The sequence below is a fragment of the Ceratotherium simum genome, chromosome 19 (assembly GCF_057802395.1).
Source record: "Ceratotherium simum simum isolate JZ-2026a chromosome 19, ASM5780239v1, whole genome shotgun sequence".
NCBI lineage: Eukaryota > Metazoa > Chordata > Mammalia > Perissodactyla > Rhinocerotidae > Ceratotherium > Ceratotherium simum.
In genome coordinates, this window is record NC_141918.1 from 30,989,921 (window position 1) to 31,005,770 (window position 15,850).

At 36.7% G+C, this 15,850-nt stretch overlaps 1 protein-coding gene across 2 annotated transcripts in view; it reads left to right on the forward strand.

Annotated features, from left to right (window-relative positions):
- The window catches only part of AFG1L (AFG1 like ATPase), a 185,056-nt gene that overhangs the window by 141,404 nt on the left and 27,802 nt on the right, over nucleotides 1-15,850 (forward strand). For both annotated transcript variants that reach the window (XM_004422187.3, XM_087443965.1), the window contains exons 9-10: nucleotides 8,930-9,000; nucleotides 9,257-9,357. In XM_004422187.3, coding sequence (XP_004422244.1) covers nucleotides 8,930-9,000; nucleotides 9,257-9,357 — 172 coding nt within the window. The remainder of the gene's footprint in view (nucleotides 1-8,929; nucleotides 9,001-9,256; nucleotides 9,358-15,850) is intronic.

Here is a 15,850-nt window from a genome sequence, read left to right on the forward strand (position 1 = left end):
TAACAAAAAGTGACAGAAGCAATGAAATGGGTGGATTTTACCAGGGCATTATAGAACAAAGGAAAAAGAGTCTGTGCTCGTCTTGGGGCCCCCACACCCTGCTCCCCACAACAAAAAGCATTTGAAAAGAGTGACTTTGCTTCTTCTTCAGAAATGACTTCAGTTCTCTTACTGTGGTCAACTTTTGATTATCTGTGGGCAGATTTTCTGTTTTGCATCTTATCTGCACAAAGGACTACTCTATAGTAGCATCCCACTTATGGAGCACTTACCCAGAATTAAAGGAAGTCGCTTAAATTCTTTATCTCTACGAGTTGTAGGAGCTTATGTTTCTGTCTCCCCCCTTGAGAGGAAAGGGGATACGATTCATAGCATCTGAGCTTAATTCCTGTATTTTCTCTGCATCAGTTTGGTGCTACCCAAGTCATCCATCCTTAAGATATGCCTCTGTGGTTAAAACTGAACTACACAAAGCTGAACAGAACATTTTCTTCATGCTATGTGACATGATATTCTTGTAGCCCCAAAAGAAAACTCTGAATTTAGCTCCCTTTTACGCTGAAAAAATCATGTTTAATTTAGTGCCATCTTTAGGCTGTAGCTTTTCCATGCAACTGCTGTTGACTACTAGGCATTGCCTTTTCCTCAATTTTACTGGTTAGGCTGGAATATTTTTCGGTTACTTTTGTAATTTGAGTCTAATTTTAATCACTATTTGTGTTTTTGTATAATCTATACCCTTGTGTGTTTTTTGTGCATTCATTTTTTGAATATACCTGTTGCTCACCTTAGGTCCCAAACACTTGATTTTTTTAAAACTAGCTGACCCTGATCCTTCTTTAGAGCTTCACAGGCGTGATTGTATTTCTGAGTATAGATTTTTAGTGTAAGGTAATGTTGCTATCTTTTTAAAGAGTTTCATTAGAAAACTGAGAGGGCCCTCGTCATAGACTCACTGCTGTTACTCCAGTTTTTCTCCATTAAAAATGCCTTTTTTTTTTTTCTGTTTTGAAGTTAAAGGCATTTTCTATGCCTGAAATTTTTACAATAAAATTGTGTTCTTGAAATTTTCCTACTTAAAAAAGTCAAGAGATCTTAGGTGTTTTTAAAAATGGATTTAAAAATTTTATGTATATCATAATGACATTGTACTAAGAAGATGCTTCTGGATTAACTATTGCAGTAATTTAATTATATTTGTATTTTTATGCCCCACCCATTTGCAAAATAATTTGAGGCAATTTACATTAAAATCGTTTAGCATACCTCCACCACAATCACTGAAATGGAAGAGATGGAAAATACTAAGTGTTGCCAAGGATGTGGAACGAGTAGAACTTTTTGTACGCTGCAGGTGAGAGGGTAAACTGCTACAACCACTTTGGAAAACTGTTGGGTGGTATCTGCTAAGCTGAACATAGGTATACCCTATGAGCATTCTACTCCTAGTTGTATACCCAACAGACATGTATACATAGGTTTACCAAAAGGCATGTACTAGAATGTTTACAGTAGTACTCTTATGGTAGCCCCAAACTGTAAACTACACAAATACTCATTGTTTTGGACTGAATTGTGTCCCCCCAAGATTCATGGGTGAATCCCTAACCCCCAATGTAACTGTAGATGGGGACAAGGCCTTTAAGGAGGTAATTAAGGTTAAATGAGGTCATAAGGGTAGGGCCCTAAACCCATAGGACTGGTGTTCTTATAAGAAGAGGAAGAGATACCAGGAGTGCTCGCACATGGAGGAAAGGCCGTGTGAAGACATACTGAGAAGGTGGCCCTCTGCAAGCCAAAGAGAGAGTCCTCAGAGGAAATCAAACCTGCTGACACCTTGATCTTGGACTTTCAGCTTCCAGAACTGTGAGAAAATAAATTTATGTTGTTTACGCCACCTAGTTTGTGGTGTTCTGTGTGGCAGTCGTAGCAGACTCATTCACTCATCAACAGTAGAATGAAAATAAATTGTGATATTTTCATGCAGTAGGATACTGTACAGAAACAAAAATAAACAAATTGCTTCTACATGCATCGATATGGATAAATCTCACAAACATAATATTGAGTAAATGAAGCCAGATACTTGTTAATAAGGAAAATGAGCTTATATGAAGCAATATGTACCCCAGTACCCAACTTGAAAATGATTTAGGACACACTCAGTGATATGATCACTATTAGTGCAAAATGAAAGAAATTTTCCTATGTCTGGAATATTTGTCAACCAGCAAAGATCAGGACTATCAGATAGGGTAATTAATGCTTTATGTTTTAAAAACCTTTAAAAAATGGTGACTTTTACATATTATATTTTGAGGTATTTAAATTTTAAAATAATTTTATTTATCCTTTATTTTGTTTTAATGTTTCCTTCTGTTTTCTATATCAAAAGTCTATATCAGGTAGAGATCATTTTTACATGTTAATTGAAATATATAATCGTGTCATAGTATTTTGGTTTTAATAGTGATAAACCATGAATTTATTATTATACTGTTGTTTTACAGAAAACTGCTGAAAATTTTAGTATAACCCTATGATGGAAAAAATGATTCACTGTTTATTATTGTGGGCACTCATTATTATTTGAAAATGTAAAACGTATTGTGATAAATACAGAATAACTTAAGATTTCAGGAATTTTCAAGATTATTATCTTTTGAGAATTTGGAAACACTTTTTCTGGGATTCCCCCTGATTTTCCAGCTGTGTAGTTACCTCCAGCTCTCCTCTGGTTCTTCATGCCATAAGGACTGTAGGTTTTCTATTTGAGTTTTAGTTGCCCTGAGCAGTACTGACTTTACTCTCTTCAGTCTGAAAGCTGTAAAAATGGGCAACTTACCCCATTTTTCCCTTCTCCCAGGTGTCAGCTCCCTCCAGAATCTGTCTGCTTCTCTTCACTGTCCAGTGCCTTCAGGTCATCTGTTTTTGGATTTTGTCCAGAGTTTATAGCTGCTTTCAGCAGGAGAGTCAGTTAGGGTGGAGCTTACTTTGTCCTACTAGAAGCAGAACTCTTCTTCCTGTTGTGATAGAGCACACCATCTAGTATCTTCCTGAGAAGTCCGCATGGAAAATGTATTTTTTGAGGGCTCATCTGTCCAATCTAATTGCTTGATTAACAGTTTGACTGGACATGGGTAGTTTGACAATAATGTTCCCTTAGAAAATTTTAGATACTATACCATTATCTTCACGCTTCCGTTATTACAGTTGCAAAGTTTGATGTGAATTGATGTAAATGTTTCTTGACCTTTTATATTTGGCCTGTTTTTTTCCCTTTTGAAGTTTTTAGGATATTCTTTCTTAATTCCTGGTTTCCTGAAATTTCATGATAATGTGCCTTAGAATGGAGCTTTTTCCCCAACTCTTTGTGCTGGGTATTTGTTGGACTCTTTCAACTTAGCAGATCATGTCCTTCAGTGCCAGGAAATTTTACTTTATTTTTTCTTTGATTCTTTTCTTCTTCATTTTTTTTTTTCTTCCTCCATAGTCTTTGGAGCTTCTCCTGGAGCTCTAAAGTTTTTTGAAGTTGAAGTGTTACTTCAACTTTTTCTTCTAATTCTTTTCCTGAATTTTTTATTTAGCAGTCATATTTAGAACTATTTCTTATGCCCTAATTGTTCTTTTAGTTTACAGCATCCTTCTTTGTTTTATGGATGCAATATCTTCTTCTCTCTAGGCGTATTGGAGTGTATTTTTCCCCTTCTGGTCTCTATTTTTTCTTTGCTTCTTCCCAGATCCGTTCTTCTATTTCTTTGTTTTGGTCTTTATATTTTATCCTAGAGGCTTTCCTTAAATGCCCCAAAATACTTGGTTGTCCATTCATACTTAAGATTGAGGCATTAAAAAGCTGATTAGGAGTTCTGTGTGCATAGAAAGCGTTTTATTGATTGGTGGGCTTCACTGGAGGGTGATAGGTGGCAGGTCAGGTTTTCCATTGAAGAACCCCCAAATGTCAGTATCTGCAGGTCTTTCTTTTGGCTATTCAGTTTCCCCCAGAGAATTTCCTCCAATCTTTCTGTCTGTTTCCTGGGATGGAAGCTTGGCTGGTAGGGTTCTGGGTACTGAAGACGGAGGAACTGTCAGTTTCACTGTTTGATATGCAGGATTTCAGTATGGTGTCTCTCCCCCTTTCTTCATTGTTAAAACTGTCCCAGACAGTAAACTTACCAGTTTCAGCTGGAATGGAGGAGGTAGAGGAATCTGGCTGTCCAGGTAAATGGAGGGAATCTAAGGAACTGCCTTTGTCTTTTTTTTTTTTTTTTGTGAGGAAGATCAGCCCTGAGCTAACATCCGTGCTAATCCTCCTCTTTTTGCTGAGTAAGAACGGCTCTGAGCTAACGTCTATTGCCAATCCTCCTCCTTTTTTTTTTCCCCCAAAGCCCCAGTAGATAGTTGTATGTCATAGTTGCACATCCTTCTAGTTGCTGTATGTGGGATGCAGCCTCAGCATGGCTGGAGAAGCGGTGCGTCAGTGCGCGCCCGGGATCTGAACCCCGGGCCACCAGTAGCGGAGCACGCGCACTGAACCGCTAAGCCACAGGGCCGGCCCTGCCTTTGTCTTATTTTCAAACTATGCCCCTATTTCTAGCCTGACCCCTCACCTGTATCTTTGAGTATATCTAGTGGTGCTAAACCTTTGGAAGATTTTTGGTGAGAACTGGCTTCCTTCATCTTGGCTCGGCACCCCACCTCCCACCTTCTGATTTCTCAGTCTACTAAGGTTCTGTTCATCCAACGAAGGAAAGCAATGGCAGTCTTTTCTTCTTCCAGACCCCTCTCATCTTTCCAAGTGATTCTCTTAGAGAACTCTTCCCTGTATCACTTGTCTTTGGGGAAGGTAAATCACCCTCTTCTTTACTAAGGGGAAAGAAGGAAAAATGTTCTTACCACAAATGCTAGACACAAAGACCAGTGACTCCTGATCCCCTTTCCCCTCCTTATAAAGACACTGTGGTGTGGGGAAGAGGAGGGGATGGTGGAGGAGGGGTGGCATTTGGAGTAGGGCTGGTTTTCCTCATTATTTAACCGTGGGGGCAGGAGTCTGGATCTAGTTATTGGTGGATCATTGGTGGTTCTCTTTAGAAACTCGGCAGTACTTAGCACTTCTAGCCATCAACTTTGGGCCTTAATTGCAATTCCAAGACAAGAGGAAAAAGTTGCGCTCAAAAACAGCATAAAATTCCATTGTATGAGTGGATCTAAATGTATCTTAAATTCCCCGTTCTTAGACATTTAGGAGGTTCTTTTTCACTTTTTTAATGTCGGCAGTGTCACAGTGAACATCCTTATAGTCATTAACCATTATTATTTCCACAGGTGAAATTCCTGTGAGTGGAATAGGTGGGTGATATGATATGCATGTTTTTAATGCTTTTGATATATATTATGTGGTTGCCCTGAAATCTAGTACCAGTTTTACACTCCTCCCAGCAGTACATAAGAGGGTCCTTTTTCCTCTTACCTAGGCTTGCTCCAGCTATTTTATCTTCTTTCCTATCTCTGCCAGTTTGGATAAAAGAATGGCATCTCATGATTTTACTTTGCATTTGCTATCACTAGTAAGAAGGAACGATTTTACGTAAGCTTCTTGCCCATTGAGCTATTTTTTTTTAATGCAGTTTGCCTGTTGGGTCCTCTGACAGTTTTTCTATTGGAGTATTCAATTTTTTTTGTGTGTTGGAGTTTTTTATACATTGATAATATTAATCATATGTCATAAATGTTGCCACTATGTTTCCTGGTTTGATATGCCTATATATATTTATAACACTTTCTGTTATACAGAAAATTTTAATTTTTATATATTCAAATCTTAGATAAGTGCCTTAATTCTCTGAGTCTCAGTTTTCTCTTTTGCAAAAATGGGATAATAACACATACCACACGGTAAGGTGGGGGTAGTATAGTAAATTAACTGCTACATAATAGTTGCTCAGCAAGTGATAACTTTTGTTATTCCCTCTGTGACACATGGAAATAGTTCGGAATCATTTAAATTTTTTACTAGAATTACAAAACATACTCAAAGATGTTTAAACCAGGTGTGAACCTGGATAATAAGTAAAATTCTGAATCTTTTAGGCTAATATAGACAGGTAAGTTTTAATTTCTCTTTTTACTTTTCTAATTCTCATCCTTAAAAAAAAATTAATGAGGGGCCGGCCCCGTGGCGTAGCGGTTAAGTGCGCGTGCTCCGCTGCTGGCGGCCCGGGTTCGGATCCTGGACGCACACCACCGCACCACTTGTCAGGCCATGCTGTGGCGGCGTCCCATATAAAGGGCCCATATAAAGTGGAGGAAGATAGGCACAGATGTTAGCTCAGAGCCAGTCTTCCTCAGCAAAAAGAGGAGGATTGGCGTGGATGTTAGCTCAGGGTTGATCTTCCTGACACACACACAAAAAAATTAATGAGCTCTGATTGATGCATCCTCTTAAGTAGGGAAATCTGAAGCCTGAGTGGAGGGTGAGAAGACTAATGTTTTCTTGTAAGTTATTTGTTAAGGGATTATGAATATATTCATTTCTGGTGAGGATTCCTTTCATAGCACCTTTATTTATTTTATATCAATATAGATCCATCTAATAAAACCAAACGCACACATTAGCCCCTCCTGCTTCTATGACAATATGAACATGAGTTTCCTATTCCCCAGCAGGTCAGTAGAACTTACTCCCTGAGGTCAAGTACAAGTTGGCTTAGGTGGATAATAGTCTATTCAACTGTAAGTTAGATATACTGCTTTTATGAATATTTATTTTTAGGCCACTTAACACCAATACAGATTTTTATTTTGCATGTTGTAACTTCTGAGTAACTTTTTATAATAAATAATAGAATTCTTATAAGATACTGTTATGATAAAAATAATTGTGTGATTTCATCACTATAAGTGAAATCAAATATAGTAATTTCATAAATGGCATAGAGTATGTGGCCTGACTAAAGTCTAGTGAGCTGCATTTTAATATTAGAGCACAGAGTAAAAAAGAAATCACCACTCAGGAAATTTGTAAGCAATTGTTTATCCACCAAATATGCTTTTAGAAATGGCTTCTTTCTTGGTTATTTTTCAGAATTCAGTTTTCCTCCTCTATTTCGTAACATGCCTATCCTACGGAGAGGTTAACTTGCTGAAAGCCAGCAGATGTCCTGTGTGGCTAGCATTGCTCCCTCCTTTCCATATGCCTTAAAAAGTAGCTCACTTCTGCAACAGTTGTGTGTGTGTACACTGCCATTGCAAGGTGAAGAGAATTCTGAATGAATTCCCAAGACTGATGTTGGCAAAGCCATTTAAACATACATGTGCTTGGTGTGCCCATTGACATTTACACTGGCTTCTGTGATTTCTTTGTACCTTTAAAATAGTTTATCATCTCTATAGTCACTCTTTTTTTTTTTTTTTTGTGAGGAAGACTGGCCCTGAGCTAACATCCATGCCCATCTTCCTCTACTTTATATGGGACGCCGCCACAGCATGGCTTGACAAGTGGTGTGTCGGTGCACGCCCAGGATCCGAACCGGTGAACCCTGGGCCGCCGCAACGGAGTGCGCGCACTTAACCACTTGTGCCACCGAACCAGCCCCTATAGTCGCTCTTTCTGTAGTGTCATTTTATTATTTTAATATGGCTCTATTCAAATGTCATACAAGGCTTTATGTAAGTCAAATAGCATTTTCCCTGGCAAGTTAATCATTGCAAATGATATTTTTAAGATCCTTTGAGGTGGAGTAGTTATTACTCGGAATGTGACAATTCCAAACCCTTCATAACGACTGTGTGCTTTGTTGCATTTTAAAGGCATTGCTGTAGAACAGTTGAAGAATTAGGTGTTTGTGTATTAAAGGCCTACCACCTGATAATTATCTCAAGGGAGAAATTCGTTTGGTTTAGTTTAAGCTTAATCTAAAGAAAAAATAATTTGTCATATTAGTTTTCAGTAAGACTTTATTAAGATAGATATCCAGAACTAAGTTTAATTGCTTTCACACCTCGATAAGAGTGATTTGTGTGTCAAAATTAAGCATATTGGCAGGTCATCCTGTATAAGTTTGTATGTAGAGTTGAAGTAAACTTAACATTTTCACTTGAGGTTTTTTTTTTAATGGCATTTATTTCTTCTGCTAGTTATTTTATTTTATTGACTGTTAATTTATCAACCCCTCTTTTAAAAAAAAAAAGTGAGAGGAAAAAAGGCCATAGTATTATCACATTTATATATGTGGGTTCCCTAAACCATATGGTGGTTTCTAATTAGAATACAAAGGATTCTTTGATGAGGCTAACTTCATAGTAGTTGGAATGGTGGGCATCACAGAAGGAGAGAGTTTTCCTGAATTTCCGACAAGGGCACTTTCCAGAGAAACAGTGTAGTTTATAATTGTCCTTATACTCGAAGTCTGATAAAGTTATTGATGTGCAGATCAAGTTGGTGTTTCAAAGCTGGTAATTTAATTCTGGAATGTTTGATCCTCTCAGTCAGTGGCTTGACTTAGTTTTTTTTTTAAAGCAGCTTCAATATTTAATTTCACATGTACCCTCTCAGTAGAGATTTCAAAGGATACTTGCTGGATGCTTGACTGCCTTGTCTATTTGCTCTTGTTTTGCATGCAAGAGAGAGCCAGAGGCCTTTCTTCTCATTGTGTACACATAGTATTAATGGATTTACTCTGCCTGTATCGTCTCATTACTGGAAACAGCCAGAAGCACAGAAGTCTTTCAGTGTATGCAAATAAGGCAGAATCATCTACCTGAGAGTTAATATTCTCTGCTTTTAAGTGTATTCTAAATCTAATGTTTGTATTTAGAGCATAACATCCTGTTCTCTTTTTTTATGGGCAAAAAGCTAAGCAGGCTCAGGCAGCTGTTTGATGTTGGCTTCAAGTGTTATTAATTTCATATTCTATTATTCTTTTCACTGTAGCACAAGTGAAGCTGATGTGGAGGCTGTCATGGATAAGTTGTTTGATGAGCTGGCTCAGAAACAAAATGATTGTACGTAAGTTAATTTCTCTTGAAAGAGAATACATTTAGAACACAATGCCCAATCTCCACTGACCAATTAATAAGTTCCATTGCTGTATATGGGTTGATGCCACGCTCAAGTGGCAGTCATTGTATCAGCATTTTGTCTAATTTATGTGTTGAATCATGTGCTATTATTCATCAAGCTATGCATTTCCTATCTGTAAGAGATGAATTTTATAGTAATTATCCAGACAAGATTGAGTCTTTGTTCGTGTTCCCATAGTAACTAGACCAAGGATTCTAAAAGTGCAAGGCAGAGAGCTACGGCTGAATAAAGCCTGTGGAACCGTTGCCGACTGCACATTTGAAGAGCTGTGTGAGAGAGTAAGTATCCAGACACGTTCAGACTCATTGGCCTTTTCACATGTTAAAATACTTCATATTTTCCCCTCTGCCTATTTCAGATTTTAAAATACTATTCACAGAGTCAGAACTGATTTAAAAGTCTCATTAAGGGAAATACTCATCTGTGTATGCCATGTGCTTTTTATAGATATTGGCACAAAAGTTGCACTTAGAAGGACTCTAAAGAAAAATTAGAAATACAGAGAGAACTGTCAACTGTTGCTGGAAGCAAAACTCAAATCAGTTTTAGGGATGTTTTGTAAAAGTCAAATGTAAGAGAATTATGTTTTTAAAAAATTGATATGAGGTTACTAGGTGGTGAAAGGAAGATGAAGTAATACTACCTTGATCCAGGGAAGTACAACATAAAAGAATTTCCATTCCTCGTTCTCATTGCCCATCTGTTATTGCTGTAGTATCTAACCTATTTGGGCCAGGGTCAAAGAAAGTGAATCTCTATAACTGTGACATCTATATTATATAATAATATATTCAACAGAGGAAAAAATGTATAAACACACACATTCATATAAATGAGAAAGACGTTCATTGCAGATTCATTATAGATATGAATTCTGTCTTTAAAAGCTCTGGAATTCTCAGCACTCAATGGATGTTCAATGTATTTATTGACTATAAATCTTGATAAAAACAAATCCAAATTACACATAACTTTAAGCATAATGCCTCAACCGTCAGTTATAAATTATCATTTCTGCTGGTCTCTGATTTATCTTGACTTTTAGGTAACTAAAAAAGAATTATTGGGGTTGGCCCAGTGGCCTAGTGGTTAAGTTCGTGTGCTCTGCTTCAGCGGCTCGCCGTTCACAGGTTTGGATCCTGGGTGCGGACCTATACACCACTCATCACGCCATGCTGTGGCAGTGTCCCACATGGAAAATAGAGGAAGATTGGCAACAGATGTTAGCTCAGGGCCAGTGTTCCTCACCAAAAAAAGAAAAAAAAAAGAACAGGAAAGATTTGTTTTTTGGTAAAGGAGAAGAGAAAATCTTTATTTATACCTGCCAGCCATTTTAGGAGTATTTTCTTAAAAGCTAGTGACTTAATTACTTCTAACCAATGTAAATTTGTAATTTTTAAACCAGAGAGTTAATCCAGTCTACAATTGTTACAGAAACAAAGCACTTCAAAACCAATAAAGCTTAGGATCAATTAGGATCCTCTAACAGGGTGAAAATGTCAATTTCTGTTAGTGAAAGTCATTCTGGGTGATATGGACCCTTCACACTTCTACTGGATCAATCTCATCAAGGTCTTAATAACCTAATATCTCCAGAAAAAGTTCTATTGAGGCTTCCGTTTAAGTTGTACTTACTTTGCCAGAAAAATAAACTTGAGAAAAATCTTGTATATTCAAAAGATGAAGCTCCTCCTCCTTGCACAGAAGGAGATCTAGTGAAGAAAGAGGGGAGGACAGACCTGTTGTAGACCATCCAAAGATGGCCTCTTGGAGCAGATACTGAGAAGATAAAAATATTTATCTATATTTTTTTATGTGTTCATTATTTCAGGAGACTTAATACCAGGAAAAGGCTGCTAATCAGGGACCAAAATCTTCCTAGTCTTCTGTATGAGGGTAGTGGGGAAGAAGATGGATTGGGACTTTAGCTTGAAAAATGAAAATAACACTTATAAAAATAAGTCATTTTTTACCTTATTTGACAAAAATGTGGATTATAATCACAACTATGAACTAAATTTCTAGAATAAACAATGAACAAATTTACAAAATTTTAGGTCAATAAAATAGTATATCCTGCACCTCACAGTTTGGTTGTTCAATTACATAGAAAATCGTTTTTACAAAAGTATTTTAAATACTCATCAGTTTTTCAAAAATCCTCTTTTTAATTCATGAATATTTCAATTAGTTTCTTTTAAAGTTGTTATGGTGTCATTATCCTTTTTGGTTTTTTTCCTCATGTTGGCCAGATCCTCATGTGTCAGTGGCTTTGCATGGATAGGTTTGCTTTTTATCTACATTATAATTGTGGGATTTTTACTACAGCAGACAAGCACTGAATGACTGATGAAAGACACTGACATGATGGGTGGGGTTAGGTACCAGTATTAGCCTGTAAGGGATGTTTGAGGAAGGGCTACATTTTCAAGTGGTCATTTCCTTTGACTATTTTCTTGTTATGATGATTTTATATTTCTTTGCAACCTCATAACTGTGGCAATTTAGATATTAAATACTTGCATGAAGAGGACTGTTGAAATCATTCAGCTGCAGGTGTAACCTAAAACTCTTAATTAGTTATAATGATCTTATGAGCCAGGCTAAATAGTTGCCAAAAACTGTTCAGTAAAGAAAAAACACAACCAACCCAAGGTAAAAAAGCAGGCATCTGGTATGTCTGGGATAGTCCCAGCTTTGGATCACCTATTCTAGTTTTCTGGGAGGCTCTTGAAGCCTGAGGCTCATCCAACCACAACTCCTGACACTCCATCATGAAAAAAAACCCTTTGGCAAAGAGTGGATGGGTTGAAAGTCTGTAATGATTATATTTGAGCCATGGCCCCTCCCAAGGAAAAATAATATATTTATAAACATATATTGGGTAGAAACTTATCTGTTAGTGTCTTGATAGGTAAAAGAAGGTTTTGACTATAAGTCCTTGATGTACACCATAAATAAAACTAAAAAGGCCCGGGACATTCCCCTCTTCTTACACCTCTCTCTCTCCATGCTTCAAGCACATTTCCTGAGATCTGGAATCCTGCAGGTTAACATCTAGCCCTTGGTATCTCTGGGATTCTCTTTACAAATCTATAATTCAACAGTGTCATGTGCAGGGAGGCAGTACCAATTAGGAAACTCTAGAGCACCTGCATAATAATAATAGCAAACATTACCATGTATTAGGCATCATTCTAAGCACTTTATATATATTACCTCATTTAATATTTAAAATAGGTAGGCACTATTATTGTCCGCATTTTATAGGTGGAGAAATTGAGGCACTGAGACGTTAAGTTACTTTCTCAGGATCACACAGCTAGTAAGTGGCAGACGCAGGGCTTTGAACTTTTTGGTAGTCTGGGAATATTATTGTCCGCATTTTATAGGTGGAGAAATTGAGGCACTGAGACGTTAAGCTACTTTCTCAGGGTCACACAGCTAGTAAGTGGCAGACGCAGGGCTTTGAACTTTTTGGTAGTCTGGGAATCAGGTTCTGTACTCTTAATGACTACCCTATATCTGAAAATGTTCTGGTCAAGTTACATCAAACTGCGTCAGTTACATCAAATCTTTAGTATAATTCTGGTTCTCCCATGAAGTATGATCAGATGCTTTGTGAACTCCCACATCTGAGCTAAGCTTTGAGCCTTTTATGGAGCATGAAGCTGGCTGGGCAACAGACATCCTCCAGTCTGAGAACCTTAGTACAGAACTGTCCAACTCACGTGCCTTGGCATACCCACTGGGAATGGACACAGCTACTGACCCCTCCGTCCTCCTGAAGGCTATATAGCGCCTATACTTCCACACTAGGGACCTCAAGCCTTAGGCAGCCTCATTCATTTGCTCCTTAATAAAAATATTATCATTTTCTCTCCCTGCCATGATATGAAAAGATTGGGAAGCCCTGTTTTAGAGAACGGTGGGAGGGTAAAGGAGAATATGTTTTGGTGCTGTTTGTTCCCTGTCACTCCCTCCATATCAGAGCGTGGTAAAGGAAAGTGAGGCAGATTCTTTTCAGTGGACATGACGTGAGCTTTCAGGTTTGCTTACCTTGACACAATTTCTTGCCTTAATCGGAGGCTAGTGGAGAAGTCAGAAATGTGATTACTTAAGTCAGTGGTTCTCAAAGTGTGCTTCTTAGACCTCTAGGGGTCCCTAAGACCCTTTCAGGAGTCATTGAGGTCAAAACTCTCTGTAATAATACTAGGACACTACAGTCATGCACCGTATAATGACGTTTCAGTCAACAAAGGACCACATATACGATAGTCCCATAAGATTAGTACCATGTAGCCCAGGTGTGTAGTTGGCTATAACATCTAGTTGTGTAAGTACACTCTATGATGTTCACACAATGACAAAATTGCCTAACAATGCATTTCTCAGAACATATCCCTGTCGTTAAGAGATGCATGACTGTATTTACCTTTTTCACAGTGGTAACATTTGCAGTAGTAGTGCAAAAGCAATGATGGTAAAACTACTGATGCTTTACTATGTATCCAGGCAGTAGCACCCAACCATATTGTATTCTTCATTGCCCATGTATTTATAGTAAAAAAAAAAAAAAAAGAAAAAATCCAGTTCCACTTAAGAAAGTCCTTGAAGAAGCAGTAAAAATGATTAATTTTGTTAAATCTCAACCCTTGAGAACATATCTTTTTAATATTCTTTTTGATGAAGGAAGTACGTATAAAGCACTTCTGCTGTGTGCCAAATACAATGGTTGTCTTGAGGAAAAGCACTTGTGCAATTTTTTGAGTTGTTAGCTGAACTAGCCACTTTTTTCATGGAACATCATTTTTACTTGACAGAATGAGTGACAAACTATGGTTATTCAGGCTTGGCAGACATTTTCTCACGTTTGGCAGTCATTTTCTTGAAAATGAGTGAAGTAAGACCATCACTTTAAGAAAAAGAACTAACAGTATTTGTTGCCAGTGATAAAATTTGAGCAAACAAGTAAAAATTAGAATTTTGGAAAACTTGTTGCTGTCACCATGAACTTGACAGCTTCCCAATTCTTAAACATTTTTATCTGATGAGATTGATGGTGATATTATCAAATGCAAAGTTTTGACATTGTGTAATTAAATGTGTCAACATTTGGAAGATCTACATAACTCATTAAACCAATATTTTCCAATAACTGATGCATGTTCTTACAAAATCATGCATGACAAAAGATCTATTTAAAATGCAAGAAAGACTCATGGATTTTAATATAACAGAATTAAAAAATTCTAATATTGTTTCAGATTCTACATTGCAAGTAACATTTTAAAAATTACTTCTTGTCAAGTTTTTAAAAATTTTTAAATAGACTATTTTTTAAAACAGGTTTAGGTTTATAGAAAAATTGGGAAGATAGTACAGAGTTTCCATATACTCCCAAATCTAGTTTCCCCTATTATGAGCACATTATGTTAGTATGATACATTTGTTACAATTAATGAACCAATATTGATATTTTTATTACTAAAATCCTTAGTTTATTCAGATTTTCTTAGTTCTTAGCTAACCTCCTTCTTCTGTTCCAGGATACCACATTACCTTTAGTTGTCATGTCCTTAGGTTCCTCTTGGCCGTAACAGTTCCTCAGACTTTCCTTGCTTTTGATGACCTTGATAGTTTTGAGGAGTACTGGTCAGTTATTTTGTAGATGGGATTTGTCTGATATTTTTCTCATAATTAGACTGAAATTATGGGCTTTCGAGAGGAAGATCACAGACGTCAAATGCTATTTTCAAACATTATATCAAGGGTACATACTATCAACATGACTTATCATTGTTGATCACATTTCTCTGAGGTTGTGTTTGACAGGTTTCTCCACCATAAAGTTATTCTTTTCCCCCTCTTTCCATAGTGTGCTCTTTGGAAGAAAATTCTTGTGAATTTTCATGTAGCATCAAAGAATACCCACAATTATCTGATAAGGCTATTAAAATACTTTTCCCTTTCCAACTATCTATCACAATAGATTGAATATAGAAGCAGATATGAGAATCCTGCTATCTTCTATTAAGCCAGACATTAAAGAGATTTGTAAAAAATGTGAAACAATGCCACTCTTCTTACTAAATTATTTTCATTTTGGAAAATATAATTATTTTTCATAAAAATGTTATTTATATTAATTTGTTAGGTTGAATGTAATGGTTTTATCCTTGTTATTTTAAATAAATTAATAAATATTTTAAAATTTTGTCAATTTTAATTTCTAATACAGTAAATATTGGGAGAGGTACCACATAAACAGAAGCTCTTTGGGTTCCTCAGTAATTTTTAAGAGTGTAAAAGGATCCTGAAACCAAAAAGTTTGAGAACCACTTGCTTTAGGGTTAAACTTCTGTAGACCAAAAATGAAATAACCGTATTCAAAGAAAGCAAGCCAAAACTGAATTCTAAAGGCTTAATGAGTAAACTGACTATAGCTAAATTTTCCTTATTGAGAAATGTAATTTTTACACCTGCAGAAAATTGTTTCCTCAACTGATAACTGTGCTCACAAGTAACTATTTGCAAAAGTAGTTTGTTATTTGTGTCTTAAAAATAATGACAGGTGGCCAGGTGTGTTTGTAAAAAGTCTTGAGCGAAAAATATATCAGTTCATGCATATGCATGGGTGTACACATTGTTCACTGTGAACTTCTTGTTTATTAGCTTTCTTCTTTGGTTCTTAGTATTCAAGGAATGGTCCATCAGATCTGTGTTTTGGCCTTCATCTGTCTATTAATCTTGGTTATGTCATATTAGTTT